Source organism: Hemitrygon akajei, chromosome 7 (genome assembly GCF_048418815.1).
Source record: "Hemitrygon akajei chromosome 7, sHemAka1.3, whole genome shotgun sequence".
Lineage (NCBI taxonomy): Eukaryota > Metazoa > Chordata > Chondrichthyes > Myliobatiformes > Dasyatidae > Hemitrygon > Hemitrygon akajei.
This window is the reverse complement of record NC_133130.1, coordinates 44,283,251-44,307,861: the sequence shown is the minus strand read 5'-3', so window position 1 is coordinate 44,307,861 and position 24,611 is coordinate 44,283,251. Positions and strand designations below refer to the sequence as shown.

At 38.2% G+C, this 24,611-nt stretch overlaps 1 protein-coding gene across 5 annotated transcripts in view; it reads left to right on the top strand.

Annotated features, from left to right (window-relative positions):
- Window positions 1–24,611, top strand: part of LOC140730394 (echinoderm microtubule-associated protein-like 4) — a 236,006-nt gene that overhangs the window by 104,477 nt on the left and 106,918 nt on the right. For 4 of the 5 annotated variants that reach the window (XM_073050715.1, XM_073050713.1, XM_073050717.1 and 1 more), the window contains exons 3-5: window positions 7,996–8,125; window positions 18,608–18,631; window positions 20,094–20,246. In XM_073050715.1, the coding sequence (XP_072906816.1) occupies window positions 7,996–8,125; window positions 18,608–18,631; window positions 20,094–20,246 (307 nt within the window). The remainder of the gene's footprint in view (window positions 1–7,995; window positions 8,126–18,607; window positions 18,632–20,093; window positions 20,247–24,611) is intronic. The other variant, XM_073050716.1, reaches the window with a different exon arrangement.

Below are 24,611 nucleotides of genomic sequence, written 5' to 3'. Positions count from 1 at the left end.
TGTTAATTTGACTTTTGCATGGTGACTGCTTTTCAAGCAACTGTACAATTCTGTCTATGGAATTTTCTTAGGACCACAGTGAAAACCGGTTAGCAAAATCTTACTTTTTGTTGATATGGCTTTTAAATATGGTAAAAAAACAAAGATTGCGTGCAGTCAGACTGTCAGGCAGGGTAGGCAGATGTTAGGACAAAATTGCAGCAAGCAGGGTGAGTATGAATGAATGAAATTAATTCATTTCGGTCAGTACAAACGTAACAAAAAGCATCATCTACAACGATGATTTCATAGGACAAAATTACAACAAAAAACAGATATTCTTTAAAACAGACAGAAAGGGTGTAGGCTGAAGCTACAGCTTATTACGCCTATCCCTCTGACTTATACAACAACATATCTGGCGTCAATCATCACATCAAAAACAGAAAATTTCATAATCTTTTAACACAAAATCCGATTCCAAATATAATTTATTTACATTACTCCCATACATTTTAAATCATGTATTTTATATTTTTCATTTAATAATTTTTAAATAATTTTTTAAACTTGTTTACGTGTAGTGTGTGTTTTTAAATTCTTACTACAGCTGTTCCATAGATTTACCCCCTGACTGAAATACAATGGATTTTTTACATTTGTTTTTATCCTTTGTTTTTGAAATATACATGTTTCTCTCAAATCATGTTGACTTCCTCTCATTTTAAACAACCTTTGGATACTTTATGGTAGCTGTCCATTTTTTATACATAATTTGTATTAATTTAAAATCTACGAAATCTCTGAATTTTAAAGTGTTTAGTTGAAGAAATAGTGGATTAGTTGGTTCATAATAACTTGTGTTATTTACAATTCGTATAACTTTCTTTTGGAGTAGAAAAATTGAATTTGTGTTTGTTTGTATGTATTTCCCCATACCTCAACACAGTTAGTCATGTATGGGACTATAAGTGAACAGTATAATGAATACAAAGATTCCTGATTTAAGAAATCCTGCGCTTTGTACAGTGTTGCAATAGATTTTGACATTTTTGCTTTGACAGAATTCATTTCTGGTTTCCGGCTTAATTTGCTATCTATTACCACTCCTGAGAATTTTGTTTCCGATACCTTATCAATTTCAACATCATTTATTCTAAGTTTACTCTATGAGTTTGGTACATGGTTTCCAAATATTATGAATTTAGTTTTACTTAGATTCAGTGATAATTTGTTAGTATCAAACTGTTTCTTTATAATTTTTAGTTCTTTCTCCACTGTATCCAAAAGTATCAGTGAATTATGGATGCAACATCAATAAGGGTAGCAAATATAGCATTCAAGGTGTTGCATCTCAATGCATGGAGTATAAGAAATAAGGTGGATGATAAGGTGCATTTAGGGCAGAGATTGGTAGGTCCTTGATTAGTCTTGCCTTACAGGAGAAAGGCTGCGGAGAAGAGGATCAGCCATGATTGAATGGCAGAGTAGGCTTGATGGGTCAAATGGCCTATTTCTGCTCCTATGTCTTATAGTTTTATAAATGACAGTGGTGTTGATGCTACTTCCTGCATCCAAGCTGAGTTCATCGATTTCATCAACTTTGTGTCCAACTTCCACCCTGCCCTCAAACTTGTATTGTTATCTCACACACCTATGTATGTGTATGTGTCAGGGAGGTGTACTGGGGCAGGGAGTGATGCTGGTGCAGACGCACTCAGCCCTGAGATCACAAGGTCATTTGATTCCAGACAACGAATTATTGCAGAATGTCTCTCTGGTGCTTTTTTTCTTCCACCCCTCTTCCTTCTCCTGTTCCCAACCATGATTCATCTTTGCCCACCCCCTTCCCACTCTCAGTCTACAATAGAGACCCTTATCGGAATCAAGTTTATCATTATTCACACATCATGAAATTTGTTTTTTTTCCAGCACCAGTACAGTGCAATGCATAAATTATACAGTACTCTGCAATAGGCTTGGGCATCTTAGTTATATCTGGATTCCTTCAGCTCTTTACCTCTTCCACATATCACCTCCCAGCTTCTTATTTCATCCCCCCTCCACACCCACCCACCTTCTGTCTCACTTGGTCTCACCTATCATCTGCCAATGTGTACTCCTTTCCCTCTCTCCACCTTTTTATTCTGTCTTAATGCCCTCTTCCTTTTCAGTCCTGATGAGGAGTCTCGGCCAGAAATGTCAACTGCTTATTCCCCTCTATAGCTGCTGCATGAGTTGCTGGGTTTCTCGGGCATTTTGTGTGTCACTCAAGATTTCCAGCATATGTTGAATCTCCTGTGTTTATAATTTACTGTTTTTGAGTCAATTCTGAATATCAAAAAAAATTATAATTTTGATCTCAATTTAAAAAAAAGAAAATTCTTGAAAGGAACAGATGTATCTGAAAAAACTTGTTGCACAAAAATCGTCTGAAGATGCTAATACATTTGAGAGTTCCAAAAATTTGTTGATTGGATTTTTTTATAGTTACTAGTATGTATGTGGCATTCTGTGGCCACTTCGATTTTCTCTTGGTGCTGTACTAACAACAGTATCACATGCCTAAATATGTCCTCAGCCCATTGCCTCACCTTGTTTTAAAATTCAGTACCACCAAACTTTGCTTTGATTACTCCAGCCTTTGTTCCCACTAGTTTTTGGGCTAGTGCTTCTGCTTTTCATCCTTGTGTACTAAACCCTCAACTTGTGCATCCAATTTGATCTCACCTCCTCGTGAAACTGTGTTTGACTGTGTAACCCCACTTTGTAAAAAAGGAGGGAGAGAAAAACCGGGGAATTATAGACCGGTGAGTCTGACATCGGTGGTGGGGAAAATGCTAGAGTCGGTTATCAAAGATGTGATAACAGCACATTTGGAAAGAGGTGAAATCATCGGACAAAGTCAGCATGGATTTGTGAAAGGAAAATCATGTCTAATGAATCTTATAGAAATTTTTGAAGATGTAGCTAATAGAGTGGATAGGGGAGAGCCAGTGGATGTGGTATATTTAGATTTTCAAAAGGCTTTTGACAAGGTCCCACACAGGAGATTAGTGTGCAAACTTAAAGCACACGGTATTGGGGGTATGGTATTGATGTGGATAGAGAATTGGTTGGCAGACAGGAGGCAAAGAGTGGGAGTAAATGGGTCCTTTTCAGAATGGCAGGCAGTGACTAGTGGGGTACCGCAAGGCTCAGTGCTAGGACCCCAGTTGTTTACAATATATATTAATGATTTAGACGAGGGAATTAAATATAGCATCTCCAAGTTTGCGGATGACACGAAGCTGGGCTGCGGTGTTAGCTGTGAGGAGGATGCTAAGAGGATGCAGGGTGACTTGGATAGGTTAGGTGAGTGGGCAAATTCATGGCAGATGCAATTTAATGTGGATAAATGTGAGGTTATCCACTTTGGTTGCAAGAACAGGAAAACAGATTATTATCTGAACGGTGGCCGATTAGGAAAAGGGGAGGTGCAACGAGACCTGGGTGTCATTGTACATCAGCCATTGAAGGTGGGCATGCAGGTACAGCAGGCGGTGAAAAAGGCAAATGGTATGTTGGCATTCATAGCAAAAGGATTTGAGTACAGGAGCGGGGAGGTTCTACTGCAGTTGTACAAGGCCTTGGTGAGACCACCCCTAGAGTATTGTGTGCAGTTTTGGTCCCCTAATCTGAGGAAAGACATTCTTGCCATAGAGGGAGTACAAAGAAGGTTCACCAGATTGATTCCTGGGATGGCAGGACTTTCATATGAAGAAAGACTGGATCGACTAGGCTTATACTCATTAGAATTTAGAAGATTGAGGGGGGATCTTATTGAAACGTATAAAATTCTAAAGGGATTGGACAGGCTAGATGCAGGAAGATGGTTTCCGATGTTGAGGGAGTCCAGAACGAGGGGTCACAGTTTAAGAATAAAGGGGAAGCCTTTTAGGACTGAGATGAGGAAAAACTTCTTCGCACAGAGAGTGGTGAATCTGTGGAATTCTCTGCCACAGGAAACAGTTGAGGCCGGTTCATTGGCTATATTTAAGAGGAAGTTAGATATGGCCCTTGTGGCTAAAGGGATCGGGGGTATGGAGAGAAAGCAGGTACAGGGTTCTGAGTTGGATGATCAGCCATGATCATACTGAATGGCAGTACAGGCTCAAAGGGCTGAATGGCCTACTCCTGCACCTATTTTCTATGTTTCTATGTTTCTTATCTGCTTACAATTTTAAACTTGTAATAACAGCAGCGAACATCTCATTGTGGAACTGTTGGTGTGTAGCCCATCTGGCTGATACAGGTTATATCTTGCCCCAGAACTGGTCCCAATCTACACAATGCACCACTATCACATTTCTTCAGCTCTTCTTACAGTTTCACTATGCCCCTGTTTCTGTACACACTGATACACGACACTGGTACAGTATATCCTCACATTGTAATGGGAATTTGTGGTGTGAGTAAAAATCCATTTCTATGGGATTTATATGGGGGGATGAAAATAAACACAGTGCATATAATAAACCAAAGTAATTTACCAAGGACAACAGTCCTAGGCGCTAGTTCACGGCAGGAGACCATTTCAGGGATTTGCTTCTATTGATACGTGTATATTTGCTAAGAGAAAAGAAGTCATGCAGCTTTCTTAGATTGATGTTTAACTCTAGTTTTTATTTACTAGTCTATTGAATTGTCATCTCTTTAATCCTCTTAATTTGTTTTTTACAATTCAGCTAGTGGACTGAATCACTTTTAATCTAGCTCAACTACTATTTTACTCTCAATTTCCTATTCTTACTAAACTGAACCCTGCTGTTCGAGCAGAGTTCAGACTACATTTTAAACTATCGGTAGATTTTTTTACAAATGTTTCTTTTGAACTTTTACACCATTTAAAAAAATATTTGCTTAATATCCCTTCAAACCTATACATTTGAACTCAGTATTTATGATTTCAGTTTAGAATCCCATTCAGATGGTTCAATTACTGTTTTTTTATGGTTGTCAGAATGATGAAGGAATGCAGACCAGAATTCATTTGTGTTTTTATTTCTTTGAACTTTGACAGCTTGGCTGACGTTCTAGTCACCAGTTACTAAAGTTTATTTTGGTTTATCTTTGAATTCAGCTGCTTTCTTTTGATGAACATTAAAGTGCCTAATTTTCCTGATGTTCAGGTGATTTGCAGTCTTAGTTAACATGATGTGGCTTGTTGGCTTCAATGTTAAACTTAACCGTTTGGAAGAAGCATTTTTAGTTAATCCATTATATTTCATCCATGTAGCCTTTAGTCGGACCCGTTTATATAAAAAGAGAAGTATTTGTAATTTTCATATTATCTGAGGGTTTTATTTTTCAAATTGTATTTGTTATGTTTACCAGGAGGGTTAAGAGGTGATAGTATTTTTTCAGTTTTCACATAAGACAACCAGTTCTCCGTCTGGTAAACCTCTGAGCTGTGTCCAATGCATTAACATACTTCCTTAAGTCAAGAAACCAATACTGTTCACTGACCACTGGATATGGTCTTACCAGTATTTACTGCTCTTAGCAATAATTTTTCAAATTACTTGTATCTAACCTTTTGTTTATCGTGTTCTAAGATGCCTCTGTCTCTCTGCCTCTCTGTCTCTCTCCCACTCGACAAGTCTCCACATCTAGCACATCATTATCCACAACTTTGGTCATCTTCAATGGGATCCTACTACCAAGTACATCCCCTCCCAACTCTTCACTTCCCTTGTCCATTTGACCTTTCCCATTGTACTCCCTCCTGCCATTTCTTTCTGTAAGTGGAACAAGAGCTACGCCTGTCCATGCACCTTTATCTTCACCACCATTCTGTCCTTTTCCATTCCCAATTCTCATTCTGCTTGTATCCCTTTGCTTCTCCTCACTTGTCTGTCACCTCCTGCTCCCTCCCTTTCTCCCATGGTCCACTCTCCTCTCCCATTAGATTTCTCCTTCTTCAGCCACTTGCCTTTTCTACCCAACACTTCCCAGCTTCACCTCATTCCTCCTTTCCACCATCCACCTACCTTCTCCCTCATCTGGCTTCAGTTATCACTGTCCAGATTGTAAACCTTTCTCTCCCCAACTTTCTTATTCTGGCTTCTTCCTCCTTCCCTTCTCAAGGGTCTCGGCCTGAAACGTCAAATGTTTATTCCTTTCATTGTTGCTACTTAATCTTCTGCTCCTCCAGCATTTTGTGTGTGCAGAATCCCTTGTTTGTTTTTTTTCTTTATCCTGTCTTCTATGTGTTCCCTTTACCCTTGACTGCCTTTGGAACTGTGAAAAATTACCTTTGTTCTGCAGTGCCATTGTATATTTTGGCACATTAACAAAATGTGGAAATACTGAAATATGTGCAAGTTCAGGCAATTATTAAAGTGAGAAAATAGATGTTGGAGTAATGCCACTTTCTTTAGCAAAAACTCGTAATGTAGTTCAGACTGAGTTTGGTCTCTACAGTTTTTCCTTGAATCAGAAAATCAGAGGTTTCAATTGAAAATTTAAATCATTGCCTTAAATATTTCAAGGAAGAACATGAGTTCTTAATATATTGAGTAACATTTTCTGAACCAATATCAATAAAGCAGATTAGGAGATTATTAGTTTATATCTGGCTATGTGACCTCCTGTACTCAAGTAATTTGCTGTTCTGTGCATTATAGAATGGCATAAAAAGTACTTAATTGTGAAGCACCCTGTGAAATTGTGAAATCTTAAAAAACATATAAATAAAAATGATTTGTTACTAATGAGCGAGATGAGTTGAAGTATATCATCCAAACAATTAACTCAAAAAAGAATGAAAGAAATAGAAACTAGTGGTTTCTCACAATGAAAATGTAAGTATTTGTTCAAAAGTATGCAGTAAATGGGAAAATAGCAACATGCAAATCATTTGCATATATTTAATCTCAGTCACTTGAAAAGCTTAATTGTCGTAGGAATTACCCAATCTTCTTCACTATGGCTAACATATTATTACCATTATACAATTTTTTAATAGAAATATTAGAGTACTGAGGATACTTTTCATATTTTGTGCAGTACGAAGTCCAGAAGTTCTGCCTGCCCATATATACTTCTGATAATTAGAAATTGCGTGATCTAATCCTTTAAATTGGCTATAAATAAAGTCTCTTTAAAAACAATATAATTATTTGGATTGTCATTTTGAGTTAATGGCAGTAATCTGTCAGCTGAATCTTAACAGGGCAGTAATTGGACACCACAGTTGCTTTCCTCAATCCTGCATTTTGCAGGCCTGTTGAGTGGAGGTTTGGGGTGATTAAGAAACCAGGATTCATTCAGTATATCCACATCGCTTTACAATTGTGCACTTAAGAAATATCATCACAGCTATATAAATTCACTTTGCAATCTGAGCAATATACAGGCGTCCCCCTCTTTCCAAAGGTAGAGTGTTCCTGTGAAACCTTTCTTAAGCCGAAATGGCGTAAAGCGAAGAACCATTAATTTATATGGGAAAAATTTTTGTAAAAGCAAAAATCCTCTTTATAATGTGAAAACAGGTTACTGCTGTAGGTCTTTTGTAAAAGTGAAGTGGCGTAAAGCGGGGGATACCTGTACAGGTATATGTTTGGATTGACTATGGAAATTAATGTTTGGAGGTGTATATCAATGATGTCCCTGTACTTTTCCTGCTGCTAACTTCTCACTTTGGTGAAAGTATTGGAGGATACTTGATGTGGAGTATCTTGCTATTTTACCTGTGGAAGCAACAAAGTTGTGCAACAGAGAATGGATAATATTTCAAAAAATGCTACATTACCTTAACTATGTGCAGCAATTTGTGATTCGTAAAACTAGTAATTTATAATATTAAAGTGTATTGCACATGTAATTCAAAGACTGCCATATAATTAATATTTCTAGACATGAAACCCCTGGAAATTATTCGTTTTAGCTTGCAAAGATTTATTCCGATATTTATACAAGCTGAAAAGCTATTCAACAGAAATTTTGTAAAATGATGTCCTTATTTTATTTCAGGACAGCCAGTCTTACGTGAAGCCTATTCTTTGTCATGTATAACTAATGGGAGTCCAATGACTAGAAAACCAATGCACAGTTCAGCTCTATCTGTTGCCAGGAAGGAAACACTTTCTTCTGTTGCAAAAAGGTATACATATTTTAGTTTTAAAATGAAAAATGTTAATTTGAAAGTATATTTTGAAATGTGTAACCTGCAATTTGTGGAATAAGATTGTAGAAGGTCTATCCCTTCATGTTTGTCCACATTGTCCATATATAAACAACATTTGCTTTACCCTGCGGATAAGCCTTGGCTTCAGATTTCAGGGTTATTGATGAAACGGTTGATTGCTGAGGTATATGTCCGCAAGTTTAATTTTAAATATAAAGAGCAATTGCAACTGTACCTTGTGAATTAAATTAGTTTTGGCTGGTTGGAACAGAAGAGCATTATCCAAAGTTCTTGCAGCAAATAACCTTATTCACAATTAAGGTATATTTATCAAAATGACACTCTAAAATTGGCTGACCATTATTACCTAATAATATCCTCAGTAGCCTTACTAAAATTAGTCCTACTGATTCTCATGATTATAGTACAAAAGTATTTTGATATTTTGCATAATTGCTCAGCAAGTATTGAAAATTGTTGAGAAGAATTGCTTAAAGTCTAGAGTGTACATTGGACATGAGAGATGATGTGCCAAGTTGCTAAATTTCCTCCTACTTTGTTTAGAGTTATTAAAGTAAGCATACATAAGTTTGGCATTCCAGGTTGATTTCTTTTTGTAGAACTGTAGACAGCTTGGTTTCCTTCAGACACTTGTCTTTCCCTCAGGAGACAATAGTGACAAGTTCTTACATTTCTTGGTTGTTATCTTGGCTCAATCATTTTGCATGTATGCTACATGTGTGCATCTTGCATCCATGATACATGGTCTTTCTCCCTCACGCTTTCTCTCTGTGAATCATGTTATGTTTCTTTCTATTGGTGGTTTAGTGGTTTCCCATACTTTGTCTCTTTGATTTAGGATTAAATGTTTAACCTTTCAACCTTTAATCCTATCGTTATCTTAAGATTTTGCATCATCATAGACTTTTATTGCATCTAGCTCTCCAAAATAACTTATTTACTTAATAATTTAGTGTTTTGTTACCTATTTTGTTTTTAGATAAATCATTTCATTGTATAGTTTCATAGAATGGTTTCATTCATTTTAAAAGGCAAATGTGAGAGACTTATCTGATATAAACAGGTAAACACCAAGCAATTTTATATAATTTTCTTTACAATATCAGAAGAGATTTGAGCTTTCTGAATGTATTTAATCCCTGTTGTATATGCACATCCACCTTGTATCAGCAGCTAGTTCTATTCACCACTCATTCAATTCTATACATTTACATGTTCGTAACTGGCAAAACTTTGTGACAGTTTAGATGACCAGTTGAGCAATCCGTTGTCCACAATGCCTATTAACTGATTTTTACAACATTACCTAGCCACTCATGTAGATAGATAGATAGATACTTTATTCATCCCCATGGGGAAATTCAACTTTTTTTCCAATGTCCCATACACTTGTTGTAGCAAAACTAATTACATACAATACTTAACTCAGTAAAGAATATGATATGCATCTAAATCACTATCTCAAAAAGCATTAATAATAGATTTTAAAAAGTTCTTAAGTCCTGGCGGTAGAATTGTAAAGCCTAATGGCATTGGGGAGTATTGACCTCTTCATCCTGTCTGAGGAGCATTGCATCGATAGTAACCTGTCGCTGAAACTGCTTCTCTGTCTCTGGATGGTGCTATGTAGAGGATGTTCAGAGTTATCCATAATTGACCGTAGCCTACTCAGCGCCCTTCGCTCAGCTACCGATGTTAAACTCTCCAGTACTTTGCCCACGACAGAGCCCGCCTTCCTTACCAGCTTATTAAGACGTGAGGCGTCCCTCTTCTTAATGCTTCCTCCCCAACACGCCACCACAAAGAAGAGGGCGCTCTCCACAACTGACCTATAGAACATCTTCAGCATCTCACTACAGACATTGAATGACGCCAACCTTCTTAGGAAGTACAGTCGACTCTGTGCCTTCCTGCACAAGGCATCTGTGTTGGCAGTCCAGTCTAGCTTCTCGTCTAACTGTACTCCCAGATACTTGTAGGTCTTAACCTGCTCCACACATTCTCCATTAATGATTACTGGCTCCATATGAGGCCTAGATCTCCTAAAGTCCACCACCATCTCCTTGGTCTTGGTGATATTGAGACGCAGGTAGTTTGAGTTGCACCATATCACAAAGTCCTGTATCAGTTTCCTATACTCCTCCTCCTGTCCATTCCTGACACACCCCACTATGGCCGTGTCATCAGCGAACTTCTGCACATGGCAGGACTCCGAGTTATATTGGAAGTCTGATGTGTACAGGGTGAACAGGACCGGAGAGAGTACGGTTCCCTGCGGCACCCCTGTGCTGCTGACCACCGTGTCAGACCTACAGTCTCCCAACCGCACATACTGAGGCCTATCTGTCAAGTAGTCCACTATCCAATCCACTATCCAATCCACTTCAATCTATTTCAAATGTTTAAGTGTTATTGATGATGAAAGACTGAATACCATATTAAGACCATAAGAAATAAGTAGGTCATGCTGGTAGATAGCAAAATAATTAAAAGGGAGTTGAAAAACACGTGAGAAAATATGTTGCAAGGCTACAGGGAAATAAGCCAGATAGCGTTACACCATTGTAGACCTGATGTGCCATATTATAAGTTGATTATCCAAAAATGTAGTGATTTGCCTTGAATGTTTTCTCAAATTATGTCTGTACAGAGAATTGCAGAGAATTACCAAGCAGGATTAAAACTTGCATCTTGAGTTTACATATTTTCTGTTCAATGACTTTGAATTTCTCTGCAAATGTTTTCCATTTACAGTAATTGAATTCTACAGATTGCAAATAGGTTAATGGTCAAGCCCTATTAGTTGAGTAAAAGATTAGCCAAAGCAGTGGCTGAACTCTTGCATGTCTCTCAAGTGGAATCGTGTTTAATTAACTATATATGATCTTCTCTGAGGCCAGGATTGTTTCATGGAGAATATTTTAACATGATTTGACGTAGCCAAATAGGATATAATTGGAGCAACTTGCAGTGATCCACATAAGCCAGTTAATGATAAAGTTGCTCAATTTTAGATTTCTGATCCATGCTGAAATGCATGATGAATTTTTTTTTGATAAATGAGATCAATTAAATTTGTTAACTCTCTATCCTGCATGTCTGTATCCCCAAAGACTTGGGCACCCTCCATCATTTAGCTATTTATTTAAAGGTGATATTCGATCCAGTTAAGACCTTTTTCCAGCTTTTGACAATCAGAACTTCATTGCCATGTTCACAATAGTTTCTTTTGCCCCATTAAACTTTTCACCATTTTGTAGTTTGTTTAATATAAATACACTGAAACCAAAACAATCATTATTATATACATGGAAGTTCATCAGGTGTTGGTTTGCTTTCCTGTGAGGCAAACTGAAATGCTAACAAGCATAACTTTGCATAGATTGTTGTTGAAATCCAAAACTCCAGTTCTTCTGATTAATATGCTGAAGTTTTCTTAACCTGTTTACTCATAGTCATAAACACATTAAAAATTTAGGACACCAGCTGATACACTGTACACTTACCAGTTACAGAAGGAACTGCTTTTAATCACTTCTTCCAGTATATGATACATTGACTCATAATTTATGCTACATGCAAGTACACATCCCTCACAACATTTGTTAGAGTGCTTGATATCTACCTCTATCAGCCTTTCAGCCAGTTAGTTCCAGAATCTGATTACCCACTAGGTAGGTAAAACTAATTTTCCCTCTTACGCTGTATATTGACTGCATGGACTTTAGTAAAGTATTTGACAAGCTCCTTCATGGTAGTCTGATTTGGAAGATTGAAGCACATCAGGTTCATAGAGACTTGATAAATCCAAAATTGGATTGGCCATAGAAGACAGAGGGTAATGATGAACTGGTTTTACACTGCCTATAAATCTGTGAACAGAGGTATTCTACAAGGCTCAGTGCTGGGACCTCTTGTTTTCGACGTATACAAGTGATTTGGACAGAAATGTAGATGTGCTGATTAATAAGTCTGTTGTTGACAGAAAAGTAGTTTGACTTGTAGGTAGTGAGGAAGGGTGTGAGAATACAGAACAATGGGAAATATGGGCAGAGAAAAGCAGGTGGTCAATTGTGAACAATTACACTTCGGGGGTTGAATGTGAGGAAATTGGGTTGTAAATGGCGGGATTGTTATGAATATTGATGTACAGAGTTCCCTGCAAATGTCAACACTAATGGATAGGGTGGTAAAGAAGGCAGAGGGTGCTTTTGCCTTTATTAGTCTGGGCATTAATATAAAATTTGGCAAGTTATGTTGTAGCTGTATAAAACCTCAGTTTGGCCACATTTTGAGTATCGTGTTCAATGCTAGTTGCTGCATTACAGGAAGGAAATGGAAACTGCGGAGAGAATGCTGAAGAGGTTCACGAGGATATTGCCTGTATTAGAGACTATTAGCTATAAGGAATGCTTGAGCAAACTTAGATTGTTTTCTATGGTGCATTGAAGGCTGAGAAATGACTTGATAGAAGGATATAAAATTTATGAGAGGCATGGACATGGTAGTCAGTCTTTTCCCAGGGTGAGGGCATAGATACAAGGTGAGAGATGGAAAGTTTAAAGACTTTCAAAGCAAGTTTTTGTTTTACACTGGAACATGCTGCCATTGGGTGTCGGTGGAAGCACCATTTAAAGGGGAATTTAGGCAGGCACATCAACAAGCAGGGAATGAAGGGATATTTACACATGCAAGCAGGTGAGACTAATTACATTTGGCATCCCAGTTAGTGCAAGTATTGTGGGTCGCAAGACCTGGGCTGTACTGTTCTGCATTCCATATTACTTTAAATATGTGCTCCCAGTTTTTAATCCCTCAGCTAAAAGCTCCATCTAAACCATCATAACAGTCAGTCATAGAAAAGTACAGCAAAGAAACAGCTCCTTTGGCCCATTTAGTCTGTGCCGAGCTAGTTAAACTGCCTACTACCATCGACCAGCACCAGGGCCTTAACCCTCCATACACCTACCTGTCCAAAATTCTCTTAAACGTTGAAGTTGAGCTCACATGCACCACTTGTGCTGGCAGCTCACTCCACACTCTCATGAGTCTGACTAAAGAAGTTTCCCCTCTTCTCATGTTCCCTTTAAACATTTGACCTTTCACCCTTAACACAGGACCTCTAGTAGTTCCACCCAACTTCAGTGGAAAAAGCTTGCTTCCATTTACCCTATCTAAACCCTTCATAATTTAATAATAATAGCATAACAATAATTTAATAATTTTTTTTCCAGTGTAGTTTTTTTCTGTGTTGTTTTCACATAGTTCAGAGTAGTTTTTGTACTGTTTCATGTAGCACCATGGTCCTGAAAAACATTCTCATTTTTTACTGTGTACTGTACCAGCAGTTATGGTCAAAATGACAATAAAAAGTAACTTGACTTGATAATAATATATTAAACATAGTAATATATTACAGCATAGTATCAGGCCTTTTGGCCTGTCCAGTCTCCGTGGAGCTGTTGTTCTTCTAGTCCCATCAACCCATACTTGGATCATAATCCTCCATAACCCTCTCATCCATATATAGAAACATAGAAAACCTACAGCACAATACAGGCCCTTTGGCCCACAAAGTTGTGCTGAACATGTCCCTACCTTAGAAATTACTAGGCCTACCTATAGCCCTTTATTTTACTAAGCTCCATGTACCTATCCAAAAGTCTCTTAAAAGACCCTATCATATCTGCCTGCACCACCATTGCCGGCAGCCCATTCCATGCACTCACCACTCTCTGAGTAAAAAAACTTACCCCTTACATCTCCTCTGTACCTACTCGCCAGCATCTTAAACCGGTGTCCTCTTGTGGCAACCATTTCAGCCCTGGGGAAAAGCCTTCGACCATCCACACGATCAATGCCTCTCATCATCTTGTACACCTCTATCAGGTCACCTCTCATCCTCCTTCGCTTCAAGGAGAAAAGGTTGAGTTCACTCAACGTATTCTCATAAGGCATGCTCTTCAATCCAGGCAGCATCCTTGTAAATCTCCTCTGCACCCTTTCTATGGCTTCCTTATCCTTCCTGTAGTGAGACAACCAGAACTGAGCACAGTACTCCAAGTGGGGTCTGACCAGGGTCCTATATAGCTGCAACATTACCTCTTGGCTCCTAAATTCAATTTGATGACAGCCAAAACACCATACGCCTTCTTAATCACAGAGTCAACCTACGCAGCTGCTTTGAGCGTCTTATGAACTCGAACCCCAAGATCCCCCTGAACCTCCACACTGCCTAGAGTCTTACCATTAGTACTATATTCTGCCATTATATTTAACTTACCAAAATGAACCACTTCACACTTATCTGGGCTGAACTCCATCTGCCACTTCTCAGCCCAGTTTTGCATCCTATCAATGTCCCGTTGTAACTTCTGACATCCCGCCACACTATCCACAACACCTCCAACCTTTGTTTTATCAGCAAACCTGCTAACCTATCCCTCCACTTCCTCTTCCAGGTCATTTTAAAAAATAACGAAGTGTAGGGGTCCCAGAACAGATCCCTGAGGCACTCCACTGGTGACCGACCTCCATGCAGAACATGACCTGTCTACAACCACTCTTTGCCTTCTGTGGGCAAGCCAGTTCTGGATCCACAAAGCAATGTCCCCTTAGATCCCATGCCTCTTACTATCTCAGTAAGCCTTGCATGGGGTACCTTATCAAATGCCTTGTTGAAATCCATATACACTACATCTATGCTCTTTGTTCATCAATGTGTTTAGTCACATCCTCAGAAAATTCAATCTGGCTTGTAAGGCATGACCTCCCCTTGACAAAGCCATGCTGTTTACTCCTAATTGTATTATACCTCTCCAAATGTTCATAAATCCTGCCTCTCAGGATCTGCTCCATCAATTTACCAGCCACTGCATTAAGACTCACTGGTCTACAATTTCCTGGGCTATCTCTTATTCCTTCCTTGAATAAGGGAACAACATCCGCAACCCTCCAATCCTCCGGAACCTCTCTGGTTCCCATTGATGATGCAAAGATCATCACCAGAGGCTCAGCAATCTCTTCACTCACCCCCCATAGTAGCCTGGGGTACATTTTGTCCGGTCCCAGTGACATATCCAACTTGATGTTTTCTAAAAGCTCCAGCACATCCTCTTCCTTAATATCTACATGCTCAAGTTTTCCAGTCTGCTGCAAGTCATCATTACAATCACCAAGATCCTTTTCCATAGTGAATACTGAAGTAAAGTATTCATTAAGTACCTGTGCTATTTCCTCCGGTTCCATACACACTTTCCCACTGTCACACTTGATAGGTCCTATTCTTTCACACCTTATCCTCTTGCTCTTCACCTACTTGTAGAATGCCTTGGAGTTTTCCTTAATTCTGCCCACCAAGACCTTCTCTTGACCCCTTCTGGCTCTCCTAATTTCATTCTTAAGCTCCTTCCTAGTAGCCTTATAATCTTCTAGATCTCTAGCGTTACCTAGCTCTCTGAACCTTTTGTAAGCTTTTCTTTTCTTCTTGACTAGATTTATTACAGCCTTTGTACACCACGGTTCCTGTACCCTACCGTAACTTCCCTGTCTCAACGGAACATACCAATACAGAACTCTACACAAATTACCCCTGAATATTTGCCACGTTTCTTCTGTACTTTTCCCTGAGAACATCTGCTTCCAATTTAAGCCTCCAATTTCCTGTCTGATAGCCTCATAATTCCCTTTACTCCAATTAAAATCTTTTCTAACTTGTCTTTTGTAAAGGAGATAGAATAATGATCACAGTCTCCAAAATGCTCTCCCACTGAGAAATCTGACACCTGACCAGGTTCATTTCCCAATACCAGATCAAGTACAGCCTCTGCTCTTGTAGGCTTATCTACATGCTGTGTCAAGAAACCTTCCTGAACACATCTAACAAACTCCACCCCATCTAAACCCCTTGCTCTAGGGATATGCCAATTGATATTTGGGAAATTAAAATCTCCCATCACGACAACTCCGTTAAGGCTGATTTATACTTGTGCGTCGCATTTACGCCATAGGTGTTGTGTACCCTATGCCGTACCTACACTGTACCCTACACAGTAGGGTGACGTGCACCTCTCCAGAAAAGTTACTCGTGTGACGTGGCGATGCAGACTGCAACAACCATGAGTGGTCTGCTTGGTAGCATCGCATTTCCTCCTATGCATTTCCGGTTGTCCATGTCTGTAGGCTGCGCGTACACCGATACGAAATAGACGAACCAAATTGACAAATCTACCTGCTGACATGCGAAAATGTTTGAAATGTATTTCCTCATCCATGTCTCTCACGAAGAAACTCAACCCAGTGGCATAGAAACCCCACCGCCAACTAGCGTTTTGACGCACACCAACGCATGCTTGCTACGGCGTAGAGCACGCAGAAGTGAAAATTAGGGCTACAGTGTAGCCTGTACGCGCAAGTATAAATCAGCCTTTATTATTACACCTTTCCAGGATCTGTCCCCCTATCTGCTCCTCGATATCCCTGTTACTATTGGGTGGCCTATAAAAAACACCCAGTAAAGTAATTGACCCCCTCCTGTTCCTAACCTCCACCCAGAGATACTCTGTAGACTCCCTCCATGGCGTCCACCTTTTCTGCAGCCGTGAAACTATCTCTGATCAACAGTGCCACGCCCCCACCTCTTTTGCTTCCCTCCCTGTCCTTTCTAAAACCCAGCTCTTGAAGTAACCAGTCCTGTCCCCAAGCCATCCAAGTCTCTGTAATGTCCACAATATCATAGCTCCAAGTACTGATCCACGCTCTAAACTCATCCGCTTTGTTCATAATACTCCTTGCATTAAAATAGACACATCTCAAGCCTTCGGTCTGAGGGTGCCCCTTCTCTATCACCTGCCTATCCTTCCTCTCGCACTGTCTACAAGCTTTCTCTATTTGTGAGCTAACCTCCTCCTGCCCAGTCTCTTCAGTTCGGTTCCCGATGCAAACTTCACTGAACTGCTGCAATTGAATCTGCATCCACCACTTCTGCTGGCAGCTTGTTCTACACTCACATCACCTTCTGAGTGAAGAAGTTCCCTGTCAAGTTGCCCTTAAATGTTTCAGCTTTCACCCTAACCTGTGACCACTGGTTCTAGTCTCACCCATGTTTGGGAAAAATTGCATGCATTTACCTGAACTGTACCCCTCAAAATTTTATATATCTTTATAAGATTTCTCATCATTCCAAGCTGATGATTGTGTAGCCTCCAGCTCAATGGAATGAATTATTGGGTTCTCCTTCTGCTAATTTTTTTCCTTCCTCCCTCCTCTTTTCCTCTATTCCCCACTCTGGCCTCTTGCCTCTTCTCACCTGCTTATTGCCTCTACCTGGGTCCTCTTCTCCTTCCTTTTCTCCTATAGTTCATTCTCCTCTCCTATCAGATTCCTTCATTTCCAGCCCTTTACCTTTCCTACCCTCCTGGCTTTACCTATCACCTTCTAGCTCTCCTTCTTCCCTACCCCTCACCTTTTTTTTCTAGCATCTTCCCCTTCCTTTCCAGTCCTGAAGAAGGATCCTGGCATGAGACGTCATCTGCTTATTCATTTCCATAGATGCTGCCTGACCTTCTGACTTTCTGCAGCATTGTGTGTGTGTGTGTGTGTGTGTGTGTGTGTTGCTGTGGATTTCTGGCATATGCAGAATGTCCTGTGTTTCCCCTCATTTTCCTACACTCCAGAAAATAAAGTCTAACCAATTCAACTCTTTGCTATATCTCATTTCCTTAAGTTCTGGCAACATCCTTTAAAATTTTCTCTACACTTTTTTAAGCCCATTGAATGCCTTCCTGTAGACAGATGACCAGAACTGCATGCAATGGACTGAATTTGGTTTCACCTGAAGTCTCCTATGAGCCTCCAACTCCTGTTCAAAGAAAAACATCCCAACACATCTATTTGCTTGCAGTTAAAAAAAATATTCTGGCCATGGCAACATCTTAGTTAATCTTCTCTACATCCTGTTCCTGTGTTGTGATGATCAGAACTACAGCAGCCTGCAGCAATTCTGTATAATTCTATCATAACCTCACTGGCGTAATAGTCTGTGCCTCAGCTAACACAGGAAAACATCCTGTGTGCTCTTTATGCCTCTAGACATCTTGATATCCTTCCATTATTATGTTCCCTTGCCTTGTTGCAAATAGCTTTCTGCTTGTTTCCTTGCAGTGCATGTGCCTGAAGATGAAATCTAGAGAATGTATATTACTGAATATGGCATCCTTTCATATTTGATATAACTGTGGAATTTGCCAGAGCATGATTGTATGCTTGAGGTTTTGCATAAATGCAGAGCTACCCAATAGTGTGGTACCACACAGAATTTGGCCTCTTTAAAAAAAAAATTAACAAAGTGGTTGTTTACTGAATTTCTAATTAATTTGTGTTTTCCGTGATTTTAAGTATATGTGTAACCATCAAATTACTTTTCTTTTAAATTCACAGTTATGGGTTGAAAGAGCAAAAAAAGTAAGTTTATTTTGTGTATTATTAATGTTAGTATAGTGGCTTGCATAGTTGGAATGGTGCAGGCGCTATCCTATAGTAAATGAATGTCAGATATAAATTAAAATCAAAAGTGATGTATGTGTGTGAGAGAGATTTTTCTGTGCATGCAAGTTGGTGGGCAGTTGCATTTTTATTTTATTGTCAGTGGAATATAATTAACCATTTGAGTATTGAATATATTATATAGTTTCATTTTGGTTTTAATGTACTTTTTAATTGTAAGTCAGAATACTTTAAAAAAAAATTTTTTAAACTGGCATTTGAAAATTTTCCTGTGTAATTTGAGTAATTTAAGCTGTTGTAAGAATACTACCCTAAAAAATAAAATCTGTACCCAAATGGTTCAAATTGCTCATGAAAGTAGTGATCTAGATTGAATGCCATGCATGTAACTTGGATTTTAGAACCAACTGTCACTTTACGTGTACCAACCTAAAAGCTATACTTTTTATTCATTAATGTACATTTCCTTTCATAGAATGTTTACATATTCATTCATGATCTACTCCCAGGTGTACAGCAGTGCAGATGAATGGTTAGCAATTAATACATGCAGATGTACCACACAGAATGGAAGTTGCAGAGTGAAACTAAGTTGCAGAGTCGAGGATATTTTCTGTAGCAAAAAAATGTAGCTAAGGATTAGTCGTGGTGTCTAAATGGAAATCTCCAATCACTTGATTTTGCATTTGACTTTCTAGACATCAGAAATCATTTTGTTTTTAATGTTTTATAAAGCTTCAAGTTTCCTGCTGTGAAACTTCTATTTTGACACAGCTTTTCTCCTCGTCGTTTTAGAATGGATATCCCTTGAGTGTGATTTGGTGTCGCTTTTACTTCTCTCTTTCCCCAGTATTCTCAGACCACTGGCCAATATTTTGGTTTGAATTGGTGGCCAAGCCAGCTGAAGCTTTGAAGTTTTTTTTAAAAAATTCAGTTTTTGTTGGAACTCCCACATCCTTCCTTTGCCACTGGATTAACAAGTTTTCTCAGCAAGAAGCCGAAGATATAAATTTACAAAAAATTATTTGGTAAATGAAAAACAAATTCATCTGGGAAATACCAAACATTTTTAATGCAGTAAAAACACTTCTAATAGTGAATTCCAACAATTTGCATTTTATCATGCAAAAAAAGTACAACACATTATTTTTAAAAATTACTGCACAAAACAAACTGAAGTGTGTAAGGATTCAGATTTTATACTTGTGTAGTGTCTCCTGTATATCCATATTGTTTTTTTTGGTAAAGCATTATTATGTACGAGGACTTTTGATTATAAAATGAAATATTAACTTACTGTAGTAGCATCCTCCTTTTACTTAACTATTACATGTTTACATGAATTTACATTTAGTACAACTTTGCTAACTAATTAATATGATTTTTCTTCGTACTTTTGTCATTTGATGCATTTTTACAGCAATCCTGAGAAAAATGAAAAACACGAGGAAAAAGAGACAAATGGCGAGACTCGGTCTAATCATCAAAATCAAGCACAAACTTGTCAATCCTCTCAATCTCCCCAATCGCAAAGCCACACCCAAGAGAACAAGAACCCTGCTTCAACCAAAAGGTTTCCAGGATACAGTAATATAAAATGCAATAGGGTTGTAACGATATCAAAATTCTTATCACTATTTGCTTTTAAAAGGCCATTAATTACAATTCTGTTGAAGGACCTGGTTTTGAGATAGAATGTAAGCCTGGTCATTAAGTTGGAATGAGTTCCATTTGTTGTCTTAGTTGTCTTTTCCTTTACTGCAATAGTTTCTCAGCTGTCTATTATATTTCTGGTTGGAACACGGAGACAGATCACCTGGATTTTAATATTCATTTTTTCAAGAACTCATTTTGGGTTATCTAATTGAAACACTAAAACATAACACGATAAAGTAAAGATTACGAATAAGCTCTTCTTGGGCTTCCAGCTGGATGCAGGTATCAATTTTAACTGATGTTTTCATGAGAACTCTGCTATCTTCATCAGGAATGATGCTTGGGCATGTCTAGTCCAGTGTTATCCTGTTATCCATTCTCTCTGATTGGTTACTCCCTATCCAATTAGGTTTCCGCTGTCCCACTTTGTTTACAATCAAGTTTTAGTTCTTATTTGGAGTGAGACCTTCATCTTTGTTAAAATTCTTTTTCTTGTGTTTTATTTCAATGGCTTCCTTCACCAGGTGCTCTCAAAAGCCGTTGGCGCGGGCCAGTGGTTTGGTGCTGTCAAAGTCAATCTTATGGCCATTGAGAATGGAATGTTCTGTGCGCCCTGATGTGGGTTTCCACTGGGCGTCCCGTCTGGCCGATATACACTGCTCCATATTCACAGGGAATCCTGTAAATGCCAGCCATCCTGAGTCCCAGGTCATCTTTGACCTGCATAAGCTATGATTTGAGCTTCCTGATGGGTTTGTGGATGGTATTAATCTGCTATATCTTCAGGTTTCAAATCTCACTACCGTCTGTAAGGAGACCGTGTCCTCAGATTCTGTTTGTTCAGACAGAATCTGTCCTTGCTCTGTAAGGAGTTTGTATATTCTCCCCATGACTACATTGGTTTCCTCCCACATCCCAAAGGGCATAGAAGTTAGCAGATTAATTGATCACATGGGTAGTAATTTACTGCAGGCTCATTGGGCCGGAAGAGCCTGTTATTGTGCTGTGTCGCTAAATAAGAAAAATAACCTTTACACTAGAGAATTCCAAAGATTCCCCACACTCTAAGAAGAAATTCCTACGCATGTCAATTTGAAATTATGCCTTATCTCGTAACTGTTGATGTTGTTCAATGTCATCATCCCCTCAGCATTAATCAGCAAGCCTCAAAACCTGGGCCTCTGTACCTTCCTCAGCAGCTGGAAGTCAAAACAAAATTACTTTAATTGACTCTAATGCAAGGAGTCTGACTAGTAAGGTGGATGAACTCAAAGTGACATGATTGAAATTTGGACTTGATTGGTATCTATCTCATTATTGCTGGGCACAGAATTTTCAGAAGAGAAAGATGGGGTTGCAATCGAGGGGCTGGTATTCTACTGTTGGTTAATGAATTTATTATTTCAGTACTGAGGAAGATTATCCCAGAAACTTCTTTGAACAAGTTCATGTGATTAGAGATTGGGATTTAAAGTGGTGTTACTTTTCTGGGGTGTATTATAGACCACCCAATGGTCAATAGGAGATAGGGCAACAGATATGTAGGCAAATAGAGAACAGGCATCATAAAAATAAAGTTATAGTACTAGGGAATTTCAATTTTCCAAATACTTAGTGGGATTTTGGATGATACCTAGATTGGGGACCAAGTGGACAGAGAGGAAGACTATCAAAGCTTGCTTGAATTTCTGTAGTGGACTTGTTGAAGTCTGTTTGGCCATCTTAATAACCTCTTTGAGCAGAAATGTAAGTGTTAGAAAATATTGCAGTGTTGTTCATATTTGTTTAAGAGGTGACTTTTTGTATATCAGCAAATAATGGAAGTGATTTCTTATTTGAATGGAGGAACTACGCTGTATTGATCACGTTGATTAGTTTATCAGCCTTGTATTATTGAAGGGTTATCTCAGTGCAACTTATTTATGATAATCGTTACAACCCTAATTCTTAATATTTTTACTGTACCAAGCTACTAAAACCTGACTAGTATATTGGTCTGGATCAACTCCTAACAATATTGTTCCACAAACCTTGTTGTACACCCTGTACTTTTAGATTACAGACACAATTCAATTTCAAAGAGTTAAAATCTGAACTTGAGAAGGTTAAAGGAGGTTAATTTTTATTGAAAATTAAGTCTGTTTTGTCAATAGGATAATAGCACAAATGGAACAACAGTACAAAATAATTACCATAAATAAAAAGGAATTTTATCTCAGAAATTCTGTTTACAAGTACTTCATCCAATTCTATAGTCATTGACTGTTACTTTAGCATTAATATAGCAGAGAGTAAATTGCATGCTCTACATTTGCACAATGATGTAGGCAGAAAAAAATCGGATATGTATTTTGAGCTAATTGTACTTTTTTAAAATGAGCCAACATGTGTTGAACTTGTCCAAGTTCTGGACTTGGGACCCACAGAGCCTACTTTTCCCAGATACACCAGTCTGAACAAGCTTACTCTCCATATGTGAGCGACATCCCGTGAGGTGGAGTGGGCCTTGGGCATCTAATCCTAAGGTTCTTCCCCTCAACTTTTAACAAAAGGGCTTTTTTAATCAAAGATTTGAAAATAAATCTTTGATTAAAGATGCTTTCAAATTATATAAAATGAAAACACTGAAATAAAGTAAAGTAGTTCACACACTAGCATGCACTTGCCCTTTGCCATGGGTCTGGCAATTCCATTTGCCATAGCAACATTCAGCCCCTCTGTTGCACCTCATTGCTCTTCCATTGTGCTTGATGCTGAGTTCAGCAGCTGAGATGGGTGTCAGATGTCTGATCTCCAGTCCATCTGTTTTCCATTAATATTTCTATGAAGATGCACTATACATGTGTTTAAAATCTGTGTAGCCATCTATTGTTAAATAATTGTTAAGAGTTGATCCAAAAAATTGGCAGTTTTTTTAAAAAAAAGTTCTTGTTAAACATTAACATATTATTCAGGACCTGTTGGCATACAGCATGCATGAAAATGTGCATTTGTCTTTTCTGGGCTTTTACTTGAAAGCAGACTGCATGTTACTACATTTTTCAAACTGGCAGTTTGCCATTCTTTGTCTGCTTATAAATGGTGAAGTATAAGCATGGTTACTTGTACCACGCTTCTTTCATATCTTTGACTTGCATGACTGTCGTTTGTCTTTGTCATCTTAATAGAACTACATGGGACAAGGGAAAAATATTCCTTTCCAGTACTGGACTACTCAGTTATCTACAGAACAATATTATAAAAATGTTTTCTGAGTAAAGTCACGGCAGAAGTGCAGCTAATCTAAATCCATTTAATAGTTTGATCCTTTAGATACTTCTATTCAATCAATTAAATTCCAGTTTGGACAAGAAAAATATAGATTCAAAGTTGTTTTGCAGCCAGAGCAGAACTTGCATAATGGGAAAATCTTAATTTCAATGGCTCTTCTTAATTTTTTTTTATTTTCGATAAGCAAGCTTCATAATTAAGGGAATTAAGGGTTATGGGAAAAAGGCAGGTAGAAGGAGCTGAGTTTACGGACAGATCAGCCATGACCTTATTGAATGGCAGGGCAGGCTGGATGGGCTGGATGGCCTACTCCTGTTTCTTATGTTCTTCTAACCTATTGACAAATAAACTCGTTTTCTCTATAAAGAGAGAATTAAATGATTGAGAGTAGCAGAAAGAGGCAAATAAGCTTGCTGTACCAAATTTCATTTTTAAGCAGATGTTTTGCAAAATTACAAAACATTTATTAGTTTGATGTAGCCAGTGATAATAGGTAATATTTCATACTTCTGTTCTATCATGTCACTTATCTTCAAGATACAAAGGGAAGTCAGACAGTCAGAAGGCGTTTTAACTCTATTATTCAGATACAAACCAAAGTCTTCAAAAAAAAAAGGCATTTCATTAGTAAGGTGAATAGTTTGCCATAGCAGTCTATCCTTTGCAGTGAAGAAATGAATGACACAAAGCCAAAAATCAATTTTATTCAAAAAATTATTCAGAATGAATATGCAAATTAATCTTCCTGTAAATTAACCTTCAACTGTTCTTCGACAGTAATTCACCAGATTTTAAAGATATTACCTAAAATTAAACAAAACATTCAGTTACTTTTCCTTCAGACTTTTATGTAAAGTGTAACCAATCATTTGTTTTACTCCAGATTCTCCTATATAAATAAACTAATATTAAAAGTTCTATCGATGTATTATATGGCATTGGCTTTTACCCTAGTCAAAAAATATTGTGTTCAAAGAGCTTGCTTATACTGAATTAATCAAATCTTAACCAT